A 24,031-nucleotide genomic window follows, 5' to 3' on the forward strand; every position below is an offset into this window, starting at 1 on the left:
ATTTCAAGCACTAACATGCACAGATGTCACTCCCAAACAGCAGACAAGGATCTGGTCTTAAAAAAATTGAAGTATAACCAGACACAAAACTGACATGGTAAGTAAATATTTTAGGCTTCATAGATATAGAAGATAATAGATATAACCTGTCTACTGCCTTCACATAAATAGCATGGTTAAATATTTTAGAAATTCTTTTGATCACTGATCTTCAAGAACCCTCACAAGATAAAAAGAAATTATTATGATTAATGTTCACAATTTGGAGCCTGAAAGCTTGAAAAACTTGAAAGCTCAAATATGACAGTTAATATGTTGGTTGTTCCTTATACTTCTGGGGAAATAAAATGTGCAATTAGAGCTCTTTGATTACCTGAAGGAAGTTCAACACTTCACAAATTAGTGCTCCAACCAGGAACACTACTGGAAAATTTCTAAAGTTTGCTTCAAAACAAATATTCCAACATATTTTGATGTAGAATCTGTAAAACATTTGTGGATGTTTATTTCAATTCATTTCGGTGTTCACTGTTTCCTATGAAAACAGCTATTGAAATCAAAACTTCCCTGCAAAAAATCACTTTTTTACTAACTTCACTTTTTTGTTGGAAAATTCTCCCATCAAAGTAATTTTAAGCTCCCATCAAAGTAATTTTAAGCTCTGTGAGAATCTTCTGAGGAAACAAAGGTAGGGAAAAGGATAAATTAAAAATACAACACAAACAAATGCCAGGTTTTATTGAGGTACTGCATTCACATATATTTGTGCACTGAACAATCACGTTTGGCTAAAGACAACCGTATTCATGACCTGAAGACACCACATTAAGATGGCATACAGGGAAAGCTTAAAGTAAAGCTTACTCAACATGGTATGCCAAATTCTGCTCTGCTTGACAACTGTGTTACCTTATTGGAATTGCACAGGGTAAAGACAACAATTTGCATGAAAATGACTAGCAGCAGTAGCTGGTATGTGCAAATCAAAATATACTACTTCTCAGTACAGTAACCATACACAAATACATAATCCTGGCACAGCTTCAGATTGGCCTCTGGTTATCGACAGTGGTTGTAATAGCCAGGAAACACCTCGGGAAGAATGAGTCAGGTTCTTGTGGCTCACAGTCACATCCTTGTGGCTCAGGATATCTCTTGAAGCCATTCGGCTTTGTCAACAGCTTGTTTCAGTGGGGGCCTTGTGAAGGATGCAGCTCTGTATCTGCAAAATACCAATCACAGTTAAGAATTAGACTGAACAGGGGAATTTTTTAGCTCTGCTGCACAGCAGAGTTGATAACGAGATCTTACAAACAAATCCAGAACAAACCACACAGCTCAATCCATTTCACTGGGATTACTTCTTTCCAAGCATCTCATTATATTCCTAACCTTTATCATGTGAAGAATTACACCTCTGAAGGGCATCACTACAGCTATGAAACACCAAATGCCTCCTGTGGGGATGTATGTGGATGGATAGATCTGCTTTTGCTCCTCTGCTGTGCAAGTGATGTCATTCATCTAACATTTCTATGTGGTGCCTCTCGGAACATGCACTACTAATATCTACATTAAACCATGCATTTAATTTTTTTGGTAGACATACTCACAATGTGTGCCTTTAATCCTGAAGGATACGAAAATATATTCCAACTACACTTGAAGAATTTCTATACAAAGAAATTACTCTACTGCTCATTAAAACAGGATTGCTTCTGAGGTGAAGCACCACAGCTGTTGGTACAGCTGGGTTTAGAAGCAGATGTTTATCTGGATATGCAAATGGACATGCCCTGAAGTCTGGCCAGAAAATCTCAGCTAATTCAGTTACTGACAGAAGTTCTGAAGTGTGAAATCTTGGATTTCAAGGCAGATGGCAACTAGCAGCAAAGAGCATCCTAACCAGCAAAGAACATCACTTCAATACTGGTTCATTGAGAGGAATGATGCTTATCTGAGTTATCAGTGATACTTTTTGTAGACTCTAGATTTTCTTCTGCTTAAGGCTCTGAGGATGGTTATACATTCCTGACCAACTTAAATCAAAACATATGAGACACACATATAAACTTAGATTTGTATCCTCCCCCAGTATTGCCATCATGGCAATATGACAGCAGGCTCAATATGAGTCAGCAGTGTGCCCTGGCAGCCAAAGAGGGCAAACCGCATCCTGGGGTGCATTAAACACAGTATAACCAGCCGGTCGAAAGAGGTGATTATCCCACTGTATTTAGCCTTGGTGCAGCCCCACCTTGAGTAATGTGTGCAGTTCTGGGCCCCACAATTTAAGAAGGATGTTAAGGTATTCGAATGTGTCCAGAAGAAGGCAACAAAGCTGATGAAAGGGCTAGAAGGAATGTCCTGTGAGGAGCAGCTAAGGACTTTGGGCTTGTCTAGTTTGGACAAAAGGAGGCTGAGGGGTGACCTCATTGCTCTCTGAGGAGCTTCCTGAGGAGGGGAAGTGGAGAGGGAGGTGCTGATCTCTTCTCCCGGGTATCCAGTGATAGGACCCATGGGAATGGTTTAAAGCTGCACCAGGGGAGGTTTAGACTGGATATTAGGAAGCATTTCTTTACCGAGAGGGTGGTCAAGCACTGGAACAGGCTTCCTAGAGAGGTGGTCGATGCCCCATGCCTATCAGTGTTTAAGAGGCATTTGGACAATGCCCTTAATAATTTGCTTTAACCTTCGGTCAGCCCTGAAGTGGTCAGGCAGTTGGACTAGATGACTGTTGTAGGTCTGAACCAACAACTGTTCCAACTGAAATATTCTATTCTATTCCCACATATAGCATTTCTGATTGAATACCAGATCAGAAGGGAGCTCAGATGTTCCTATTATGCCCATCACTTTTTCTCCAGACGAGGGGGCAGACCCACACACAGCCTGACACAGCACCCAAGACTGTCTCTACTCAGAGCAGCTTGACAGACATTTCCTTCCCAGACCTGGAGACAGTCTAGCAAAAGCCAGGGGCTGCTGGTGTGGCCTAAGGGATGCCTGGGGCTAAGATACAGACACATACACACACACTAAGGCTGTAGAGATCCTTCATCTACCTCATTTTTGACACGTGTGAGTCTAGCCTGTTCAAGATGCCCTTGGAAGAAAGTCCCACAAGTTGCCATATTGGCTGGTCCAGTACTACTTCTACCCTTATAGTTTGAAAGAATTTCTATTACTAAATCTGGATCTACTTCAATGTGAAATTCAGCATATTACTTACCCTGCCTGCCACAGACATGGAAAATAATTAGTCTTCTATTTCACAGAACTGAACACTGTCACTCATCTTTTCTTTTCTAGACTTAAGCCAGTTTACACCTGTCCTGCTGTTCCAAAACCTTCATAATTTTCTCAGTCTTCTCTCTTCTCTAGTATGTCAACACCTAAGAGCATTACTGTAACTGAGGCACTGCCAGCACTAACTGGAGCAAATTATTACCTTACATCCTATATACAGTTCCCCTCTTTAGTATATCAGAATAAAAGAAAAGCCCAGAACATCAATACTCTGTTTATGGCATCTTGTAAATCCCCAGATATTTTTTCCCCCAATTACTTGGTCAGTTATTCTCCCTTAGGTATATTTGAGCATTTGATTTCTCCTTTTTAAGTACAGTACTTTTATCTTTATTGTATTTCACCTTTTTGATTTCAGACCATTTCTCCAGGGCACTGAGATAATTCTAAAAGGTAGTTTTATCTCCCAGGGTGGTGTTATCCATAAATTTTATACATATACTCTTTACTCTTTCAGCCAAGCTCTTACTACTCAACTGGAATAGAGTACTGAGACATGTTCCCTCCAAAAACGTATTTGAGAATGAGCCATTGAAAACTTCTTTGACTGCATTTTCATAAAGACCTGTAAGTCATAGCCACTTGTTCCGATTTATCTGACAGGCAAAATTACCTTGACAAAGAGAGAAATTAGACTGGTTTGTCATGATTTGTGTTCATGAAATCTGCCAGACTTTTCTTGTGCATAACGCGATTGTTTGATATATTATCACTCCAAGTTAGGAGCGATGTCTCCAGCTGCCTAGCTCCTGTCCTTTCCCTTTTTAAAGCTAAGAGCTGTGTTTGTCCTTTTTCTGGAAAAGAGCATGCAAACAAGCTTGAATTGTATGCTGAACTACATCAGTTGCAAGAGTGTAGGGAGTCCTGTTCCTAATTAAAAGCCAGTGAATTTGGCAGAGGAAGTATGCATGCTAAATCAAATCTAATTGCTACATATAGCTTTCTCAGAGCAGTGGAAGGTTTGCAGCCACTGATGGACTCTCTGGCTTATCACTGCACTGTGAAGTGGCTCCCCATAACAGGTGAGGGCATGAAATCTGCAACAAGCACACAACATGAAAAGCAGACGACAAAAAAAAACAATTTCTACCAACACTTAACCAGATTATCTGTTGAAGTTCAGAAAAGATCCTTGCCTCCCTTTTCATTTTCACAGAAAGTCCCCAGCTGCTCCATTCTGGATCTGGAAGCAAAAAGGCTCACAGGCTAAGGGCATCGTTTTCCTGGTTTTAGCCCAAAAAGAGGTCTCAAGTATTTTAAGTCTTCATGATAATGCCAGCCTCATTTTGCCAACAAAAAAGAATTGGATAATTAATCCACAAAAAAAAGCTTCTGAATTTTTTGGTCTTTATATAATGCGTGAATTCAAACCCTACAAAAAAGTCCTTTGCAGCTGGCCTTTCAATTCCCTCCCTCTGTTTCTCTCTTCCTGTAAGCAACAGCAGTTAGCAGGCTACCCTTCAGGGCACTCCATAAACACAAGTCTCTATAACATGGTGGAAGGCAGGCAAACTGAAGCTGGAGGAAATGAGAGGCTCATGGCCTTCAGAAAGCAATGACACATTCACAGACCTGAACTGAGGTCTTATCTCAGTACTTAGCGCCTGCCTCAGATATTTTTGGATTTTCTCACTACAGACGGCTTTCTGACTGAAGGCTCCTTTTTAGTCTTCCCATGGCATTTTTCCCTCACAAGCCACTTCATTTGCAACAGCAGAGAAAAAAAATGTGTGGAGGTGGTTAAGAGTTTCGAAATTAGTTTTGTTACACTTAAGTATTTTCATAGCATCCCAAACCAATCTGTAATGCTGATAATAAAGACCGCTGAGAAAGATGCATTTGCACTTATGATGCACTGAATGGCTTTTTTTTAAGGGTACAAGAGAAAATACACGAAGCAGGGAACTCTGACATATTTACTCTGACATTTTCCTGCTGATCAAAGAACAACTGCCAAGCAAACAGGCCCACTTTTTTTCCTGTGATGGACATTGCTGATCTACGGCTATTCTCACATTCTGTGGCTGTTTAGCCATAAGCTTTCACCCCCTGCAGAAAGTAAAATGCATGTTTCATGCCATCTGAAGTCTTTTGCATTATTCATAAATTCCTCTTAAGTCTGAAGTACAATTCATCTGTACTGGTGTACTTTTTAAATACTATTTTGCACGGTCTGTGCCATAGGCAGTTTAACCTTTAAACATGATTTCAGCATAAAAATCAAGTCAGCATATGAAACTTAATTTTTTGCAAGATAAGCCTCTTCGGTTCTCTATCAGACTTGGTTCAGCACTTGTAGGTAGTATCCCCAAGAAGCAGAATATGACTAAACTACCCACCAGACACTTCACTGCTCTTACCCTTTGTCATACAGGAGCCTTTCTAGTAGTTCATCGCTAAAGAATTTCTTTTGAATAATAAGTTACAATGGCTGACTCCTTAGTAAGCTCTGTGCATCTTGGACAGCATCAGGGACAAAGGCTGCATAAGGGGAATGTAATCTTCTCTGGCACACAACCATGGAGGAGCATTCATGTACAAGTAAATCAAGAAGAAATTTCTCTGTGGAAGGACTCTGTTCAAGTCTCTGCAGATACTTCCCTGTGCAAGGGCAGCATCAGGGCAATGTATAAGTAAATCAAACAGATAGTTTGCTACTGCTTTTCAGAAAGAAAACCTACATAAAGAATCGTGGCATTTCAACCATACCTGCATCACCACATATAAAACAGAACAGAGGGTATACAAATACAATAGAGTAAGATGAAAAGAAATGTTCTCACTGTACCTATTTTCATTACAGCATTGGTAGAATCCATCCAGTGCTTCTGTCTTTTAACATATCGAACTCCCTCTAGTCTCACTCTCTGTAAAACAAAAACATTTTTAGTAAAACTAACAGCATTATTCTTCCTTTGGTTGCAAGTAGCGATACATAGATGTGCCCACTGCACTAGAAAAAACACAGTTCCTGGAATCTTCCTCTACAATCTTTAGAGGATGGGATAGACCAGAGCCATTCCACCTTCCATTCCTGAGCTTATGGCAGGCTGCAATTATTAACTTACTTGTATTAAAAAGGAATAAACATCAAGATGAAGAACAGTTTAAGGCAGCAGCACTGTGGTATAAGTAGGACTTATAGCAGGAAATCAGAGAGTGTCCTAAAAGAAATGGCAGAAAAATTCCCCATATTCAAGAAAATAGATCAGAAATCTCAAACTTTCACCCCTCTCTAAACATAGTCACTATTGCCTTCACCGCACCTTCCATCCAGTGTGGGGGGAGGCTCACAATACTTCTTTGCATGAAAAAAGTATCACCCTTGTTTTGCAGAAAGATTGAAGGGATGACAGGAACAAATAAAGCAATTTTTAATTAGGCATTTCACCAGATGCCCAGAAAATCTTAAGTTCTGGCATCTCCCATCTTTTGAGTGCTTGGTTTTAAAGCTTAGTAGTATTTGAATATTGTTTTTCAGAGCACAACTTCATGGGTTAAAATAAATAACAGTTCATTAAAATTTCATCAGGTAACTGATACAGACACCTGCTTGGAGCTGGAGCAGAAGAGCTGGAATCTTTAGATTCAGTGCAGACAACTTGAGTTTGCCCAACTGATCAGAATAACCAAAGCAAAAGCAGTCTGGAGTGGGTCACTGTCAGGAAGGGAGAAGAGATACACTCTGCCAGTGGTTTTCACTGATACTTGTTGACAGTAGAGAAAGCAAACCTCTAGAAGGAAACTCTTCTGACCACACTTTGAACTTCATTTCTTTTCTTTCTTACCTTGTATTCATTCTTTCATCCCCTTTCCACTTTCCTCACTCTGTTTCCAGTCCTAATTTTCTGCTACTATGCTTCCCACACTAGTCCCCATCTCCATGAACAACCAGCTCAGTTCATACTTTGAGTCTCTCCCCTAAATCTCCAGTTGTTCCAACCCTGTGCATGCTTACCATCTGCAAGGCTCTCTTCACATCTCTCCCCAAGTACCCCGCCTCTGTTCTCCAGCCCACCCACAGCCATTGTTCCACTCCCTGGCCCTCTTGGGAGTTTCTCCATCCCCACCGGCGTTGTTGCCTCCCTGCTCTGCTGCTCTCAACCCCATTAGCCCCATCCCTCTTCCACATGCTCCCAGGCACACCCAAGTCCTTGTTCAGTTGCAGTTTCTCCTTTATCTACTGGCTCTAAAACCTCTCCCTGCTCCACCTTCTCATCTAAGTCTCCTTATAGAGCTAATCAGTCTTCCCCCTTGGCCAAGTTTCCCTGTATTTCCCATTAGCTTCTAGTCCAACACTGTCTCTGACCTCATTTTCCACTTTCCCACTGCTTGAGCCAACATGGAGAACAAAGGAAAAAAAAGGATGAGCTAACTGGGCAGGATATTTCTGTCTAAGGAAATGTGTGGGGAAGGGATTAAAAAGCGTTCCCTATATCCAATAGGGATGAAGAGTTGAGAATTCTAATGTTTCATTAAAAAAACCTGAAACAAAGCAAATTGGGCAAAGAAATTATTTGGTTTTTGAAGTGCTCTGAAAGTTGCATTTTATTTTGTTTGAATTGAAAAAACCTGCAGTTTGGTTTCAAAATTATCAAAATGGAATTTGATAGTTTGACATCTCAAAAAATCTGTAAAAAAATATTTAAGCCAAGATCTTAGTTGAAACTAAGTCTTTTCAGTGAGTGATTTCAGCTGTGATCCAACGCCGCCGTTCCACCCCCCCCAAGAAGTAAAAAAAAAAAATTCCTAATCAGTTATAGAGGAAGGCACACTGTTTTTGAAGCCTGTCTAGATTTCATACTTAAACCAGCTTACAGCATCTATGGGTATCTTTGCAGTAGAAAAATTGACTCTTAATGAGCTGCAAAAAACTGACTGCTACAAGAAAGTTTGGGAACTTTAAAAGCTAAGGAGGCCAATTTAAACATTTCCAAATTTAATCCTTTCCAGTGATGGAACTTTGAACTAATGCTACCCCTTCCATTAAATTTGAATTCCCAGCTCCAAAATAGGAAAATTCTTCGTTTCCTAAAGAAAAAAAAAATTTTTTTTATAGTTGAGCCCATTTGGCTGATTTTGCCCATATATAAATATCTGAGGCAGATGGCTGGCAAAGAGGAAAGTAGCCTAACTGGGGAAAACTTAAGGCCAGCTGCAGAAAGGCCATATAATGGAAACTATTGATAAACCTAGAAAGCAAAGCTATCAATGCATACTCCAAAAACCAAGCACAGTGTCTCTGAATTCAGAAAACAGCTATCTGGTTTCAGAAGAAATAGAGTCAGATAATTCTGCTGAGCTAAGGAGGAGAATGTGAGAGTTTGGTGCTTTTTCATCAAAATATCTGAATGTTTCATATATTTGAATAGTGCCCCACGAGGAATCTTTAATTAAGGAGAGAAATAGGGACAGGAAGGTCATCTGACTATTTTTCAAGTTGAGTTCTTCCTTATTATGAAATGAAACCATGAACTTTTCCATACTATGATGTCACTGCTTTGTAAGAACAAAGAATTAATCTCTTCTATTAAAGCACATTTTTCCCAGCACTTATGAGTAATTTACAAGGCCACAGTTCTCTTCACACTCCAATCCAAAGGTCCCTGCTGTCTGACTCTGAATGCATTACGCAGGTCTTCCTATGCTAAGTTTACAGGAAAATGTTAGTTACCATCACAAAATTTAATTTGCTATTCTCACTTTGCAGTTGTATAGGACACTTGCCCCAAAGGTCTTCCCAGACTAACACTGGCAGAAATACAGGGGCAACTCAGAAAATGTTTACAAACTGTTTGGGTTACCAAGGTCGAGAGTCTCTACCTACCTTTTTATCTCTGATGGCAAAACCCATTCTAAGTGGCCAGATGGCCACTCCTCTCCCATCAGCTACCTGTTTGAGGGAAGCATATGTGCACCTTACCTTCTCCCAGAGCAGTAGATATGCCTTTAGGTTCCTCCTTTTCTGCCTGTTTACCATTCCAATTGGTAAATCGATTACACAATCTTTATTCAGTCCTCCTCATCTTCTCTAGACGCTCCAGCACTGTTCACTCAGCCTTAACAAAACACTTGCAATTTTGCGACTCCCTAATTCCCTATATTTTGAAGGGGATAAATCTTTTGCACAAAGAGAAGTTTTTTGGTTAGAAGGAGAAAAAAGCATATGACCAAATTCCCTTTCATCTTGGGAAAATCCATAATGTTTGCATTCTCAGGGCTTGGATTTCTTTGGGGCCTGTGTTTACCAAGAAAAAACACTTTTATAGTTCTCCAGCCTTCAAATGGGAGAAACAGAAACACCTACAATAAGCTCAATGAAAAATCCTTTCTCTCAGGAAGAGCTTACTGAGCAACTTGTATGATTAAAAAGCAAGTTCACTATGCTAAGAAAAAGTATGCTCTTATTATTTGAATATTCACCTTGGTCTCAAAAAGCATGCCTCAATTCTCTGTACCACAGAATTCCTGTGTCAAGCTAGTCTTAGAGCTGTGTTTTTAGAGGTATCATAAGCAAAAGGACAAAAGTCTTCTGGTTAGTGATGTTCTTTCAAAATTCCACTGAACCTTAGTGTTGGAACTGATACACAAAGCATTAAAAATATGACACTTCCCTGCACTTGTGTCTCCTTATGAGATGGGGCTAACAGTATCTCCCTACTTCACAAAGGTAGCTGTGAGGATAAATAGAGGAATAACTGTGAAGCACTAACACTTCAGTAAGTGTTAACCCACAAGCCAAATCCTAGGTGAACCTTGCATTCTGAGGCAGAGTGCAAACAGTAAGAAAGCAATGTTATAAAGAGCTGAGATTTTACCTGTAAAAGGAGCAATTTCATTGAAAGAGGTAAATAAAGTACATTGCTGCTTTTTATTGAGAAATACTAGATCTGATAAGAAACTAGACTGTAAACTCCTTGAGATATGGGATCTTCTCATTTGCGTGTACACACTGTCTTGCATGTAAGGGATCTACTCTGCACTCTACACTATGATACTACAAATAGAAAGGAGTATAACTCCATTAACATTTAAGTAGTTACTCCTGGCCTACACCAGTGACTGAGATAATTTTTCCTGAAATCCAGTTCTCAGATTAAAATGCTAATTTTTGCTAGGGCTAAGAACATGCTTAGCTAACTCAGGAACCCCATATGTAATATCTATGTCGATGCTAAAGGCCATTTGTTCAAGACTAAATAGAGGCAAATTCCAGCTGATCTGCCTTTTGCAGAATCAGAAACTTTAAAAAAGGCCACACATCCAGTTTATTGTTAGATTTATGATTGATCTTGAAATTATTTCTGTAAAAATTCAACAATTCCACTTCTATATTTAGGAGATATTGGATGAGCCCACAGAACAATGACCAACTTTGACTATTACATGAGGGAGGAAAGGCATACAATAATCAATTGTATGTTTAATGAAATACAAAACTCCAACTGAGCTGATATATTATGGATGAAATTGAATATAATAAAAAATATTGCTTTCATAAATGAGTGCTCTCTGAATGCTCCAGGGGTACAGACATTGCACAACACCTAATGTGTGACACAACCTTCATCTAAAGGCAAGATTATGCTAGTTCAGAAAAAGCAGGGCTGAACTTGAACTGAGTTCACAGTTAAAAACTCATGGTCCTCAAGCCTAAAATTTTCTGAAGCTTCTAAAAACTGTTTTAATTTTTTAAATTAATTTTTATTGCCTATATATGATTATGCTTAAATCTCAGAAGAACTGAAAGAGAAGGAGAGAGGCTGCTTTTATTGTCCCCCAGGCTTGAAAGCAGCTAACCAGTCATAAGATATTCAGACCTTGCATGACTTCCATGCAAAAGAAACCCAAGCATCATGAAGGTAAGCACTCAGGTTTGTCAACAAAATCCTTCAACATTTTCAAAGATCTCTCAACCTTGGCAGAGCAACTGGCTTTCAATTTCTGGCAACCCACTTCATCAACAGCTAAAGCTATCAGAATTTAGATGTGAAATAATTGTCATTCAGAGCAGCCAAAGAAGCAGAATAATAAAAGTGAAAAACATAGGATGAGAGCAAAGTCAAAACAGTGTTCAAATACAAAGCAATGCAGTCTGAATAAAACTCAAAACAACACAGAGGATGGTTAGGAAAAAGCAAAGATCCGAGCTTCCTGGAGTCATAACACCTGGAATCATGAGAGACAGGATGCCTACATAAATGCTGGGTATTCAGTGGGGGAGCTTGGGATGCTGTTCACCTCATAATAGGAAGAGAGGAATGATCCCTAATGCCAAAGCAGGATGTGGTTTTGCAACAGGGTTTGAGTCTGTAGAGAAAGATGGAATCACTTGGCAGCAGCGGTGCAATAGCACCGGCCTCCTTCCCAGCTCCCCATATGCCAAACATGTCTGGCGCAAAAATACAAAGCATGAGAAAAACAGCACTGCTGTCCTGGCAATGAATTAAGGGCTGATGCCATAGCAGGAAAACCTGAGGGAAGAAGTTAAACAGCAACATGTTCAAAAGCATAATGCCAGTTTACAATTAGAACACAACCATCTTGTAAAAGATCACTAGGCATTTTGTTCATCCCACCCAAGAGTTTATTTAGGCCATTCTAGGGAGCAGGTCTTATTTGCACTCTCTCTCTCCAGGACAGGTGTGAAGTTTTCAATTTGCAGATTAGTAGCAGTTTGCTGAATGTGTGACTTTCACTTCAGCAGATTACTCAGCTTATGTAGCTCCAAAGGGAGGCTTTGCATTTCCTCATGGCCCTATAAATCACTTTTAGACCAAAGCCTGCATTGTCTGGAGAACAAAACAAGACATAAGAAGTTTGGTATGAAGTAGACTGTGTTAACTAGACACTCAGGAAGGGGCTTACTGCTGTATAATAGGCTATAATTACAGTAACTCATTGGTCATATTGCCATGCAGGTATGGAAGCATTTTGAAATCTAGTTAAAAAAAAGAATTTGAGATGAGGAAACTTTTGTCCAAGAATTATTCCCCTTTTTCAACTTGTTCAACTTCCAAGGCCTAAAAAAGATAACAACGTTATCTTTCCTGCCTACAACTTTACTGGTTGCGCTACTGAAGTCACATTTAAACACTTAGGAAGTCCAAGACAAAGGGCGAAAATTATCACACCCCATCCCACCATCAAATCAGATTTCACAAATGTAGTGAAATGTAGCAGCAGCAACAGGTTTTCCCATGCCAGTGGGCTAGCGCTGGCTACATGCACTGTTCCTGCAAGCATCCGCTGACGCAGTTTAGGCAAAAAGGTATGGACTACTGGGGCTGAAGCAAAAAGTCTTAGATTTCAAAGACTGGATCCTATGTCAGGAAGAAAGAAAAAAAAGAATGATCTCTCCCTGTCACAAGAAAATGCACAAAATCTCTTTTGAGATTCTTATTCCTAGAATGAAATCACTACTATATGTTTATGTACTTTTGACAGGAAATCCAGAGCAGCTAACTCATTAAGCCTCTTCCTGATAAAAGGACTTATTTGTTGCACCCTTACTCAGTATTACGAAGTTTTACAATCTTCCTACTACTCAATAAATATACTGAGCTCGTGCTAAATTTTTTCATTTGAGTTTGGTACAGATTTCATTCAGAAGGTAAAACAGCAGGATAGCTCGACTGCATCTTGAGGTCCCCATCAGAAAGAAAATATGCACTGTTGGATTCCTCTACATCCATTTAAAGACAGAATAAGGCTTTTCCTCTGCAGGAGATAATGTGTGTCAATAACAATTGGTCTTACCTGCCATCTGTAAGCTTAAACCAGTATCCAGTTTGCTGTGTGGCTTCGTGCTGATAAACAAATAACAGAGAACACACACAGTGATGATAAAAGCAAAGAGGACCACTGCTGCTATCGACAGGCCCACGAGTGCTCCAACACTAAGAAGAGAGAAAAACAAAAGAAATTAAGTGTACAAACAGCCTGCGATACCCATTAAAACAATGGTCAGGATGATGTCTGGAGGTTACTTGTACTCAGGCAGGGGAGTGACTGTGTATTTTCACTGCACACAGAAGTTTAGAGCTCAATACCCAGGTCACATAAACTGGCATTATTTCATTGCCCTCAGAGGGTCAGTGTCATTTGAACATCTGGTCCTTAGTGACATTTCATGTTACCCATGCACACTACTCCTGAGTCTGATTTAAAATGTGTTTATGAAAATCAGAAATAACTTCATGCAGTAACTGGCATCAGTGAGATCAAAAACTTCTCAATGCAGTGCATATTCCCAGATAAGCATAATATCACGTAAATATCACATGCACATGCAAAGAGGGATTCCAGAGCTTCAGGAAGCCCATGCAAACTCCTTTTTCTCAAACAACATGACTATTAAAGCTATATTTTCAGTCTGAGATGCCATTTTTATTGCAAGAAGAGTCTGTTAGAGCACTTTAAGTAAAGTACACGTTTGTCACAGACTTCTCACCAAGGATGACATGCCTGTAAAAAATGGGATAAAACACATGCAAGCCATGTTATTCAATTCTCTTAGCAGCTCTATAGAGCAGGGTGGAGTACTGTGATCACTGTTGTGCCTTTGTGTTAATGCAATAAATCCTGAATCAAGATTGGAGAAGTTCTTTTATGATCTTTGTCAGGGTAAAATGAAAACTAAAGATGAATTAATTTACACACAATATCAAAGGCATCAAAGGAACAGGAACAGAATATTCAGAAGGCTAAACATACAGTAGTATATGCAGATTTTATCAAGATACTACCTCTGCAGGATAGAAGCTACCTTATACTTCTTCCATAGATATTCAGTGAGACAGTACATGTACATACAGAAATCTCTTTAGTAGTTGCCTTATTTCCAACCCTTCTTTTCAAGTCTTTTCCTAATATAAAATTCTCATGATGAAATAAAGAACCGACTGCAATACAGTCTAGCTATCATTTACTATCCTCTCCTGGGCAGTTCAATGCCTTCAGTGTTCCAGTCCTCTATTCTACAGTCCAAGCCAAAGACATGGACTTCTGGTGAAATTAAAGAGCGGCCTTTTGGTCACAGATGAAGAGAGTCCAAGGATTGAGAATCCTTATATCACTACTCTGGTATATTTAAAATTTTGACAGATGTAAAAGAGACAGAAGAGAGACGAATGTCTTAAATTCTATGAATTCCACCCTCTAGTGATAAAAATGCCTTTATATATCACCGCTATCGGTGAGAAGTCACTTCTACTGTGGCCTTGCAGGGAGATGAGAAGAATTGTGCCTTGGGCTGTTTTTATGAATTTTACATTCAAGCTACTGCGAAGCTTCTCTACGAGCTCCCATAACACCAGTACACAGATATGTCCACAGGAGAAACTCTTAAGATCAGCAGGATGAGAACAGCAGGTATTGGTATGACTTTAAGATACAGTTCTTATTAGTTATGGGTCAGACCTGTTAATGAAGTTTGTGCAACATTTAGCCCCACACACAACTAAAATAATTTGTTATCAGCAAAATGATTGGTTCTGGAAAGAACAGGTTTACCCTTACAAAGATTTTTCGTGGTATTTATCATCTGCATGAACTAGAGTGTCCTTATATGTTCGTGTATGTATGCACGTACTAAGCAAATTTTTCCCCACCGTTTTTTGGCTCAAACAAAACTTAAAGGCAAGCAATATTCTGCTTAATATGGAATCTGAATATGTGCTTACAGTCAGATCTCAGCTGGGTCTGGCCTCATTTTTGCATTTTCACTTGGAACACTTTGACCCAAATGGACAAAACAGAAGAAATACACGACGCTACAGGAGACAGAGGTGATGAGCCATCGAACCAAGAATGATCGCCACAACTGAATCTATTTGAGGAAGTACTACAAACCCAAAGGCTCTTCAGAAACAGGTATTTGTGCTTTTTTGTCATGTCAGTCCTAGCCCTATTTTAAGATTCCATTTAAATAGCAGTCTGCAGTGCAGGGCAAAGGAGGTTGCTCACCTTTATCCAAACATTAAGCAGAGTCAGCTGTCCTAAAGCTGACTAGATAAGTACATATTAATGATAATTTTTTTTCTTTTGGGCATCTATTACTTCTCGGTTGTAGCTCTCCTCCATGCAGTTGTAGAAGATGACATTAACAATACAGTTATTGTGTATTGTACAGCACAACGCATCTTCAGTATCACTACACAACTGTCTAAGATGCTTTGTGAGTTACAAATGGCAAAGGTAAGAAAAGCCGTTCCTGAGGAACTCTCCAGTATTTCCTACTACAGGTCAGACTTATCACAGCTTATATGCCACTAACAGTAATTGTCATGCTCCAGCAGCAAAGTGAAAAGATCTCACCCAAAACATGGAGATCAGCATCACAAAACCAAATAGACACCCTAGATTCCACTGCCTAAATCAATCAGAAATTAAGATTCAGTTTGTACTTACTCTTCTTAAACATAATGTTTCAATATCAGATTGTTCTCTACATGCTGAAGCCATCAACCCTCTTAGAATGTATGATTTTTTTTAAAGTTAATTTTGAGTTAAAGTTCAGGGGTGGGGGGTTGTTTCTTAATTTATTGCATTAATTTAGAGGAATTTAGTATGCCTTCCACAGCTCTGAACACTGAAGTTTCTTAACCAGAACACAATCTTTTCTTTCTTTTTTAATAGTTAAAATTTATCAGAAGCAAAATACCAAAATAACTATAATCATTGATCATTTTCATGATCACCCTCCTCTGAAAATAAAGACAGCTCTTCAGCATGTACTCTAGATTCTACAGCAATTACTGTGGTGCTGCACATCCATCTAGAAAAGCCCTTGCTAAAAGCATTTTGCCATCTTTCCATCTTTACCTTAAACACTAGGTGTTTAAAGTCCACCCAGCAGTCCACATGGTAACAGTCTACAGGCCTCAGAGTGTGTCTTCAAGATCAGTCTTCTGACAGCAGAGACATTAAAGAAGCAAACTAAAAAGTCCCCTCTTGCCCACAGCTGTGGCCTCATTAGCAGGCAAAAACCTCTGCATTAACCACCCATCCACCCCCAAAACGATGATCTAGCATAAAAACAGCAATGAAGGCCTAGGGGTAATCCTGGCAGCATTTACACAATTCTTTGAACATGAGCAATGCTACGTTTGGTAGAAGATCCACAGACCAAACAACTGTCCCCAGTTACTTTCTACATACAATAAAGATACAGCCATACCACACATTTCACTGCTGCTCCTGCTGCTATTACACTGAGTGCCATATACACGCTCGCAGCACTGCCACACGTCTGCACAGCCAAAGGCTGTACTGAGCAGAGAGGCTCCACTCTGTCAGCAGACTCTCCAGAGCTCCCCAAGCTGCTGTCCAGAGAGCTGCTTAGTGGGTCATCGACATTTCTGGCAGTGGATGCTCAGCACCATACACCTACAGTTATTTTTAGTCCATAAAATCAGTCCATCCACACCAACAACAGCTAGGAAAAAATTAAATATTGGCTAAGCAGATGCAGTATGTCCACTGATAGATTAAAAGGAAGCTCATGAGTCATCTGGATCTGAGTGAATCAAATGTTCCTAATGCCATTGCTGCAGTGATGTGTTGTACGTAGTATTTGCAAAGCAAACAGATAAATATTCCCAGGAGATTAGAAGAATGGGCATACAGGAACAAAAGACTTGCTATTTTGGAAAGCCAAAACAGACTCCTGGAGATCTGTACAGCTAAGCAAAGCTTGGCTACAGCATTAGGTCACCATGGTTCTATGGGTATTAATTAATAAAGCATTTTGAATAAAAGTTATGCTTGGCCTGCCAGAGTTTTAATCAAATATGTAATATTACATGAAACTTATAAAAGGTACAGATTTGGAATGGATACTGTAATTCTATTTGATACTGAAAGAAGCCATGAAATTTGCAAAATAAAACTTAATTGAACAGTGACAAAAATAATTCTAAGATACTTTAAAACAATGAGAAACAAAAAAAGGTGCTGACTGAACCTAACTGCATCACAGTTCAGTACTAATATTACATGCTCAGCATTTCTCCCCTTCCACTCAGCTTTGGATGTACAGTAGATGTCATGATGACTGCGATACATGCACAGCACATGGCTCTGAAGGGTGAGCTGTTCAGTGTTTTGCTCACTAGTCTTTTATAGCATCTTGTTTTGTGGTTTCAAAGCTGCATAACCTTCTGGTGAATTTTGTACACCCCTGCCTTTTACTAATGTTCCCTTCCCTGTTCCATGGGCTCCTGACTGCTAGAAGAGAAAAAAACCCACATCCTTCACTCTTCTTTACTGAGGTCAGTTTTTCAAGAAATGTGGAAAAGGAACCTAGCCTGCTCTAACAAAAAAAGACGATACTATACTATTTGATTTTAAGTACCAGCAAAAAAAGAAAGCGTAAGAAATTAATAATATTAATTACAGATGATAAATTCAGGGGAAAGTATGAAATGTGTCAGTTGCTCAAAGGTCAATTATTTATGATTGTCCAGCAGCAACTAGTACAGCGGGTATTAGGATGCACTTGTCAAACACTGCAGTTTTTGCAGGATTGGGAGGGGAAAAGATGGTTCCATTTTTCTAAGGGATAGTGCACTATATAGCTCTAAACATAGTACAGGCAGTAGCAATTTGGCAAAAAAAGAACAGCATAGGCCTGCAAACGACTGCTTCAGGTTGCCTAGGCTGCTGGTTTCTCCATGAACTGCTTCTGTCAGAGCTGGCTGCCAAGTGGTCTAGTAATGTGTCTCCCACAGCAGGAAAAACACAAGAGAAATATGCAATAGCTTCCTGAAATTCTACCTGGTATGTCACCAAACAGAAGTAATCCCTGAGATACCACCAACCACTTGGTGGTGCATTTAGTCACTGCTTTCAAATTAATGGGGGAAGTCAAGCAAATGAAGATTTAGGATGAGAAACTTAAAGCTCTGGAGTAAAGCAAAACTTGCAACAACTCCCTCATTGGAGCTTCCAACTCCTTTTCCCTTCCTCAGTACAGTTCAACCTCCAGACTTTCCTTGGCTGGTTTAGCTAACTCTTGAATAGTTTTAAGTCTTAAGGGTTTTGAGTCTTAAAAGTGTGTCCTCAAAGGCTGTAAGAAGCATTTGAAGGATTACTTTAACATATGGTTGTTACATACTGATATAAGTAACAGTTTGAGACAAAGACAAGCAAGGCAGTGATCACCAAAACATTCTGAGACCAGAAAATGTTATTTTTATGTTTTCCTTAAACTCCTAGTAGAACTATCATGTGCAAATGTATAGAGTTTTCAAAGTGCTGTAATACCATAGAGTTTCCAGTGTGTTAGTAACTGAAAATTGTGATTTGATTTGTTACTGGAAAACACTTCTGAAAACAGAAATTTCAATTCTAACCACTCAGTAACTTTGCTTAGCGAGGTAAATGGTATTTATTCACCTCTTCTCTATCATGGATATAGACTGTTATGGCAGAAGTTAAGCACAACCAAACCCCCACCAATTGCAGCTTAGGGCCATCGTAGAGAGAAAAGGAAAAATAAAATCCTGACGTTTCAAAGTTTTGGCTGAAATTTCTGACCTAGCTGGAAGCTAAGCAGTCATACTTCTCAGACCCTAGAAAATCTTTGTAAAAGAAGATCCTTCAGAGAGGTGCTTCATTAAAGCCTCTCATGGGATCCAGTTCTTTTGAGGTACTTTCTGAAAAGACCAAGCTTTAACAGTCTTCACTACAACACCTCATCCAGACGCAAGAGCAAAACTTAATCTTAATCTTTCAGTAGTTCTGCCATCTTGAGAAGGCTTCCTGTGACTGAAACAGTCAAAGAGTATGCAAAGAAATCATAACATTAAAACAGTATGGGTATTTGGGATGGGAGAGAGAATCAGAAGAGTAAAAGTAAGAAAACTCGTGGGTTGAGATAAAGACAGTTTAATAGGTAAAGCAAAAGCTGCACATGCAAGCAAAGCAAAACAAAGAATTAATTTGCTACTTCCCATCAGCAGGCAGGTGTTCAGCCATCTCCAGGAAAGCAGGGCTCCATCACACATTATTGTTACTTGGGAAAACAAAACACCATCACTCCGAATGTCCCCCCTTTTCTTCTTCCCCCATGCTGAGCATGACGTCATATGGTATGGGATATCCCTTTGGTCAGTTGGGGTCAGCTGTCCCATCCCAACTTCTTGTGCCTGCTCCAACCTACTTGCTGGTGGGGTGGTGTGAGAAGCAGAAAAGGCCTTGACTCTGTGTAAGCACTGCCCAGCAGCAACTAAAACATCCCTGTGTTATCAACACTGTTTTCAGCACAACTCCAAAACATAGCCCCATACTAGCTACTATAAAGAAAATTAACTATCCCAGCCCAAACCGGCACAGTATTTTATGAGAAAAGTATAAAAAAGGACACTTGGGGATGTCTTCTCACATCAGAGAAGCTGAGTAATTCTGTGTCAGTCACAGCCATGGATGGCTGGGAGATTCCCACATTCAACCCACTATTTGTACCAGACAAACTAGATTTTAAATAATTATACACTAAATATTAGACAATAATTTAAATGAGAGTAAGCCCACAGTACTGGATAGCATTCACCCAAGAGCCCTGAAGGAATTCATATGTGAAATTGCAAAACTGCTGGCAGAGGTGTGCAACCCATCGTTACATAAGGCAACTCTGCCAGAGGACTGGTAGCCTGGGAGCGTAACTCCAACCTAAACCAGGGCTCTGGAGGGGAACTCAGAACTACAGACTAGTAATCTGACTTCCACCCCTGGCAAGACAGAAGGGTCTGTTAAAAAAGGAATAACATCACTAAGCCAAGACATAAACACAATGTCAGGGCGCTGAGTGCATCTGGGTTGCACAGGGTTGTATCTGACCCTGCCTATTATCCCCAAGCCACGATGCCCAGGCCTGCCCCGCTCACCTTACCTGGATACAGGGGAGAGGTCCTTTGATGGTGAAGCCACTACCCCCCTCCACCTCGTTAGCATGCTCTGCCCTCAGGATGCTGCTGGCACTTGCTGCTTCCTGACATAAAATCTTTCATTAAAGAGACAGCATTACTATGAGGGCAAGATAGTGCCTTGTTAACCTGCTGGAGTCTATGAAGTGTCAATAAGCAGATGGATAAAGGAACCCAGCAGACAGAGTTAGATTTTTCAAAAAGCCTTTGACAAAGCCCTGCACTGAAGGTGGGACTAAAAAGACTGAACTGACACAGGATTAGCAAAAAGGTTGTTACAGATTAAAGGCTGCTTAAAAGAGTAAGAAGCAAAGCACAGGGCTAAGTGGCCCCTTTTCAGCACAAAGAAAAGTCAGAGATCAGTGCTGAGACTGATTTTATTCAGTGTCTTCATCTATGACCTGGAGAAGAATGAAATCTGAGTTTCTGATGATCCTAAGCCCCTACAAGTGATCAAATGCTGTAAGGGCAAGAAATGCTAGACTTGCAGAAAACTGAGTGAGCAGGCAGAAGTAATGTAGATGAGCTTCAGTGTACATAATGTAATGTATAAATAAACAAAACCAAGCCAACATGACAATGAACTCAGAACTGGCAGTTCTGAACTCAAGAAAAGTTTTAGAGTCATCAGTGACAGCTCACTGAAATCACAGAGTCAATGTGCAGCAGCAGCCAAAGACATCAACAAAACGTTGGCCACCAACAGGAAGGATTTTGAGAGCAAGACTGAAGGTAGCATTTTGTAATGTGTAAAAAAAATGTGTAAAACCTTGCCATACCCACATCTTGAGCACGCAGCTCCACATTATGCACCTTTAAGAGCAGTACTGTGGAGTGAAAAATGGTACGGATGAAAGGCAACTAAAATGATCAGTGGGACAGAGTACCTGCCTCAATGATAATCCAAAAGGACTAAGACTGTTCAGTTTGGAGAAGTGAAAGCTAGAACTGATGCACCAAACGCTTAAAAAATTTTGAACACTGCATAAACTGAATGTGCAATTGTTGTTCACCAAATCTCACAATACTATACTAGAAGGCACTCCAGAAAACTAGTAGGAAAGAGTATAAAACAGATAAAAGGATATATCTTCAAACAGCAGGTAATGACTGCTCCCACTGGGGCTGCAGAAGCAGACAGTAGAAGCAAGTCCAGAAAGGGATTAGACAAAATCAGGGATAACAAGTCCACAAAGGTAGTGAAAGCACCATGCAGAGGTATACTAACGCCCTGACACAGCCAGCATGGATGCTGAAGAGCCTGAGGGGAATGAGGCACAGAAAGCAGGCAGGCTGGCCATGCGCAGCTCTCGCTGTCACTTCTGGAGATCCAGTCGGAGCTAGATGGACCCCTGCGCTGAACCAGGAGAGCCCGGGTCTGATTATCTGCTATCTTCCACTACATAACTTTAGTGCTTGATCTTACTACACACAGATAAAAGTAGCTGAAGTCATTGGGAACTTTACGCACGTAGCATCTTACACGTTCAGGCCCCGAGACAGCCGTTCCCCTCACACCGAAAGGATGGAGGGACACTCTGCACACAGGTACTGAGCGTTTCCCAGTGCTTCCTTATGAAAACCACGAGTTATCTCCTTCAGAAACCACCCTGGCACAAGCAGAAGCCTCTCCGGGCAGCAACTGCAGCTCTCTCAGCGGGACAACGACAGCCTGAAAGCACCGGCTACAAGTACCTCAGAAACACAAACCCGCGGGCAAGCTCGGGCGAACACGGGTCTCCCGCCCCCCAGGGCCGCCGAGGCTCGCCTGCCCGGAGCCTCCCAACCCTCCGCCATGCGGGACCGGGAGGCACCGCCGCTCCCCTACCTGAGCCACCACATGTAGCTGTGCTCGTAGGGGAAGAAGCTGTGGGGGTCATCGCAGCAGTACTTGACGTCCTGGAAGCCGCAGCAGTACACGGCACGGGCGTCGCCGCTCGTCCGCGGGCAGCTGAACCCGCTCACCAGCACCTTGTCGGCGTTGAGGTAGCTGCTGCACTCGGCGCTCATGGTGCGGCGGCCGCCCGCCGGGCTGCCCGGCACCTCGACTCCGGCGGCAACCGGAGTGGGGGGAGAGCGGGTGGAGAGCGGGCGGAGCTCGGGCGGGCAGGGGGTCCGCTGGCGGCGGCGAAGAGTGGGGCAGGCGGCGAGCCAGGCTGGCGGCGGGCGGAACTGCCGCGTCCCCCCACCCCCGGGGTCGCCGCAAGGCGGGGAGCGGCGGGAGCCGCCCGCGCCCTGAGGTGAGGGGAAGAGCGGAGCGCCTCCCGCCCTTCGACGGGGGAGGGAGAGGGCCGTGAGGGGCAGACCGCCCACGGGGTTACTCACCTCAAGGGCAACGCCCCGGCGTCTCTCGCTGGGGCTTGGTTTTCCCTCAGCGCTCGGCCCCACAGCGAGGAGAGACTTTGGGGGTCCGTCCTCACCCATAAGCCTCGGCGGTGTCTCAGGACAGCCAAAGCAAGGAGGTAACTGAGAGGGATCATATCTCAGTTGGGCTCAGGACCCCTTCACTTTATGAGGGGTGAAAGCTCCACATAATATTTAATGTTTCTGAGACACCAGCCTCCTTCTCTTTTCAGAGAGTATTTTAGACCACTTTTTAAAAAAAAAGTGGGCCCTAGGCAGTCGTTCTGTTAGCTGTAAGAAAGAGCCTCTCCTGAGGGAAAGGTGGGTAGATCTCAGCTCAAGATAACATACATGCATGTTATGTGCACCTCTGCATGTGATTTGGCTCATGGAAAGAAGGATAATTAAAAGCCTCCAGGAAAGCAATGGGTAGATGCTACCCTCTCCAAGGACCTGGTCCTCAGCCAATCTCCTCTAGATTACAAGAGAGCTTGGATCAAATGCTTTGCCACACAAGTGACCTCCTCAAGGAAAAGTTCAGGTTTTAGAGAGAAAGGGAAGTTGTGCAATATCAATAGAGCTTGACTTGGATTAATACGACCACATTAATTCAACTAACACTTTACATTTTAATGTCAGGTGTTGCCTTGAGATGAGCTCCAGGCAAGTGGGGGTTTCATGTCTTCTAGCTAACTGTCAGGCAACAGCAAGAGCCAAGAGTGATGGCAGCTTAGGGAGGGATGGTGTCCTCACCTACCAGGACACAGTCCTGCAGGATCTGAACAGGGCCAGGCTGGCGACAGTGACAGGCACCATCAGCAGTCCCAGGCAAGGTAAGATACTGAGTCAAGTTCAGAGTCCATCCAGGAGACAAGACAGGAAGCAAGTTACTTACAGCATAGGTCTGAAGTTCATCCAGGAGGACCAGCAAGCAATCCAGGCCAGCAGGAGGCAGGACCGAGCACAGGCATACCTCTAGTATAGCTTAGGGAGGTCAGGCTCTTCTGGCAGGAGCTTAAATGTGGCTCCTGGACCAATGAGCGGAGGGTGTGGGTGTGGTGAGGACCCAGGTGATGCTGGTCAGGGCCTGTTGGTGGTCACTTAGAACCCTGACACGGATATCTTCCTGTACTACACACAGTCCCCCTACGTTAGGGTGTTTGACCGTACTTGCTAAAAAGTATCAATATTCTTCAGTTGCTTGGTTGATTTTATTTCGTTAAAAAACTAAGCACCAATTGAAATGAATTCAGAAATTCAGTCTGCTGAATTACAGATATGCCTTCCTAATATTTAGATGTATATGTGAATAGCCATGGGAGATTCAAATTACTCGGCTGCTGGGTGCCTTAAGCTTGAGCAATTTGAGAATTTGACTTTAGGGACCTCAAAAACAGGCTCAACACTTGATGTTGCACTATACAAAGTGAGAGGATGAATGACAGTGATGT

At 41.5% G+C, this 24,031-nt stretch overlaps 1 protein-coding gene across 1 annotated transcript; it reads right to left on the reverse strand.

Annotated features, from left to right (window-relative positions):
• Nucleotides 1–721: 721 nt before the first annotated feature.
• On the reverse strand, nucleotides 722–22,376 carry SHISAL2A (shisa like 2A). Its single transcript, XM_075155754.1, has 4 exons — nucleotides 22,066–22,376; nucleotides 13,069–13,208; nucleotides 6,098–6,176; nucleotides 722–1,222 (listed from the first exon to the last, which is right to left on the reverse strand). The coding sequence occupies exons 1-3, from the start codon at nucleotides 22,245–22,247 to the stop codon at nucleotides 6,145–6,147; spliced, it is 354 nt and encodes a 117-aa protein (XP_075011855.1). The 5' UTR covers nucleotides 22,248–22,376; the 3' UTR covers nucleotides 722–1,222; nucleotides 6,098–6,144.
• Between the last annotated feature and the right edge of the window lie 1,655 nt (nucleotides 22,377–24,031).

This window comes from Calonectris borealis, chromosome 8 (genome assembly GCF_964195595.1).
Source record: "Calonectris borealis chromosome 8, bCalBor7.hap1.2, whole genome shotgun sequence".
Classification (NCBI taxonomy): Eukaryota; Metazoa; Chordata; class Aves; order Procellariiformes; family Procellariidae; genus Calonectris; species Calonectris borealis.

Coding starts and splice junctions, on each gene's coding strand:
- SHISAL2A (XM_075155754.1), bottom strand. CDS start 22,247: ATGAGCGCCGAGTGCAGCAGCTACCTCAACGCCGACAAGGTGCTGGTG. Junction 13,209..22,065: donor AGCTACATGTGGTGGCTCAG/GTAGGGGAGCGG, acceptor CTCTCTTCTTAG/TGTTGGAGCACTCGTGGGCC. Junction 6,177..13,068: donor TTTAAGCTTACAGATGGCAG/GTAAGACCAATT, acceptor TTTGTTTTACAG/AGAGTGAGACTAGAGGGAGT.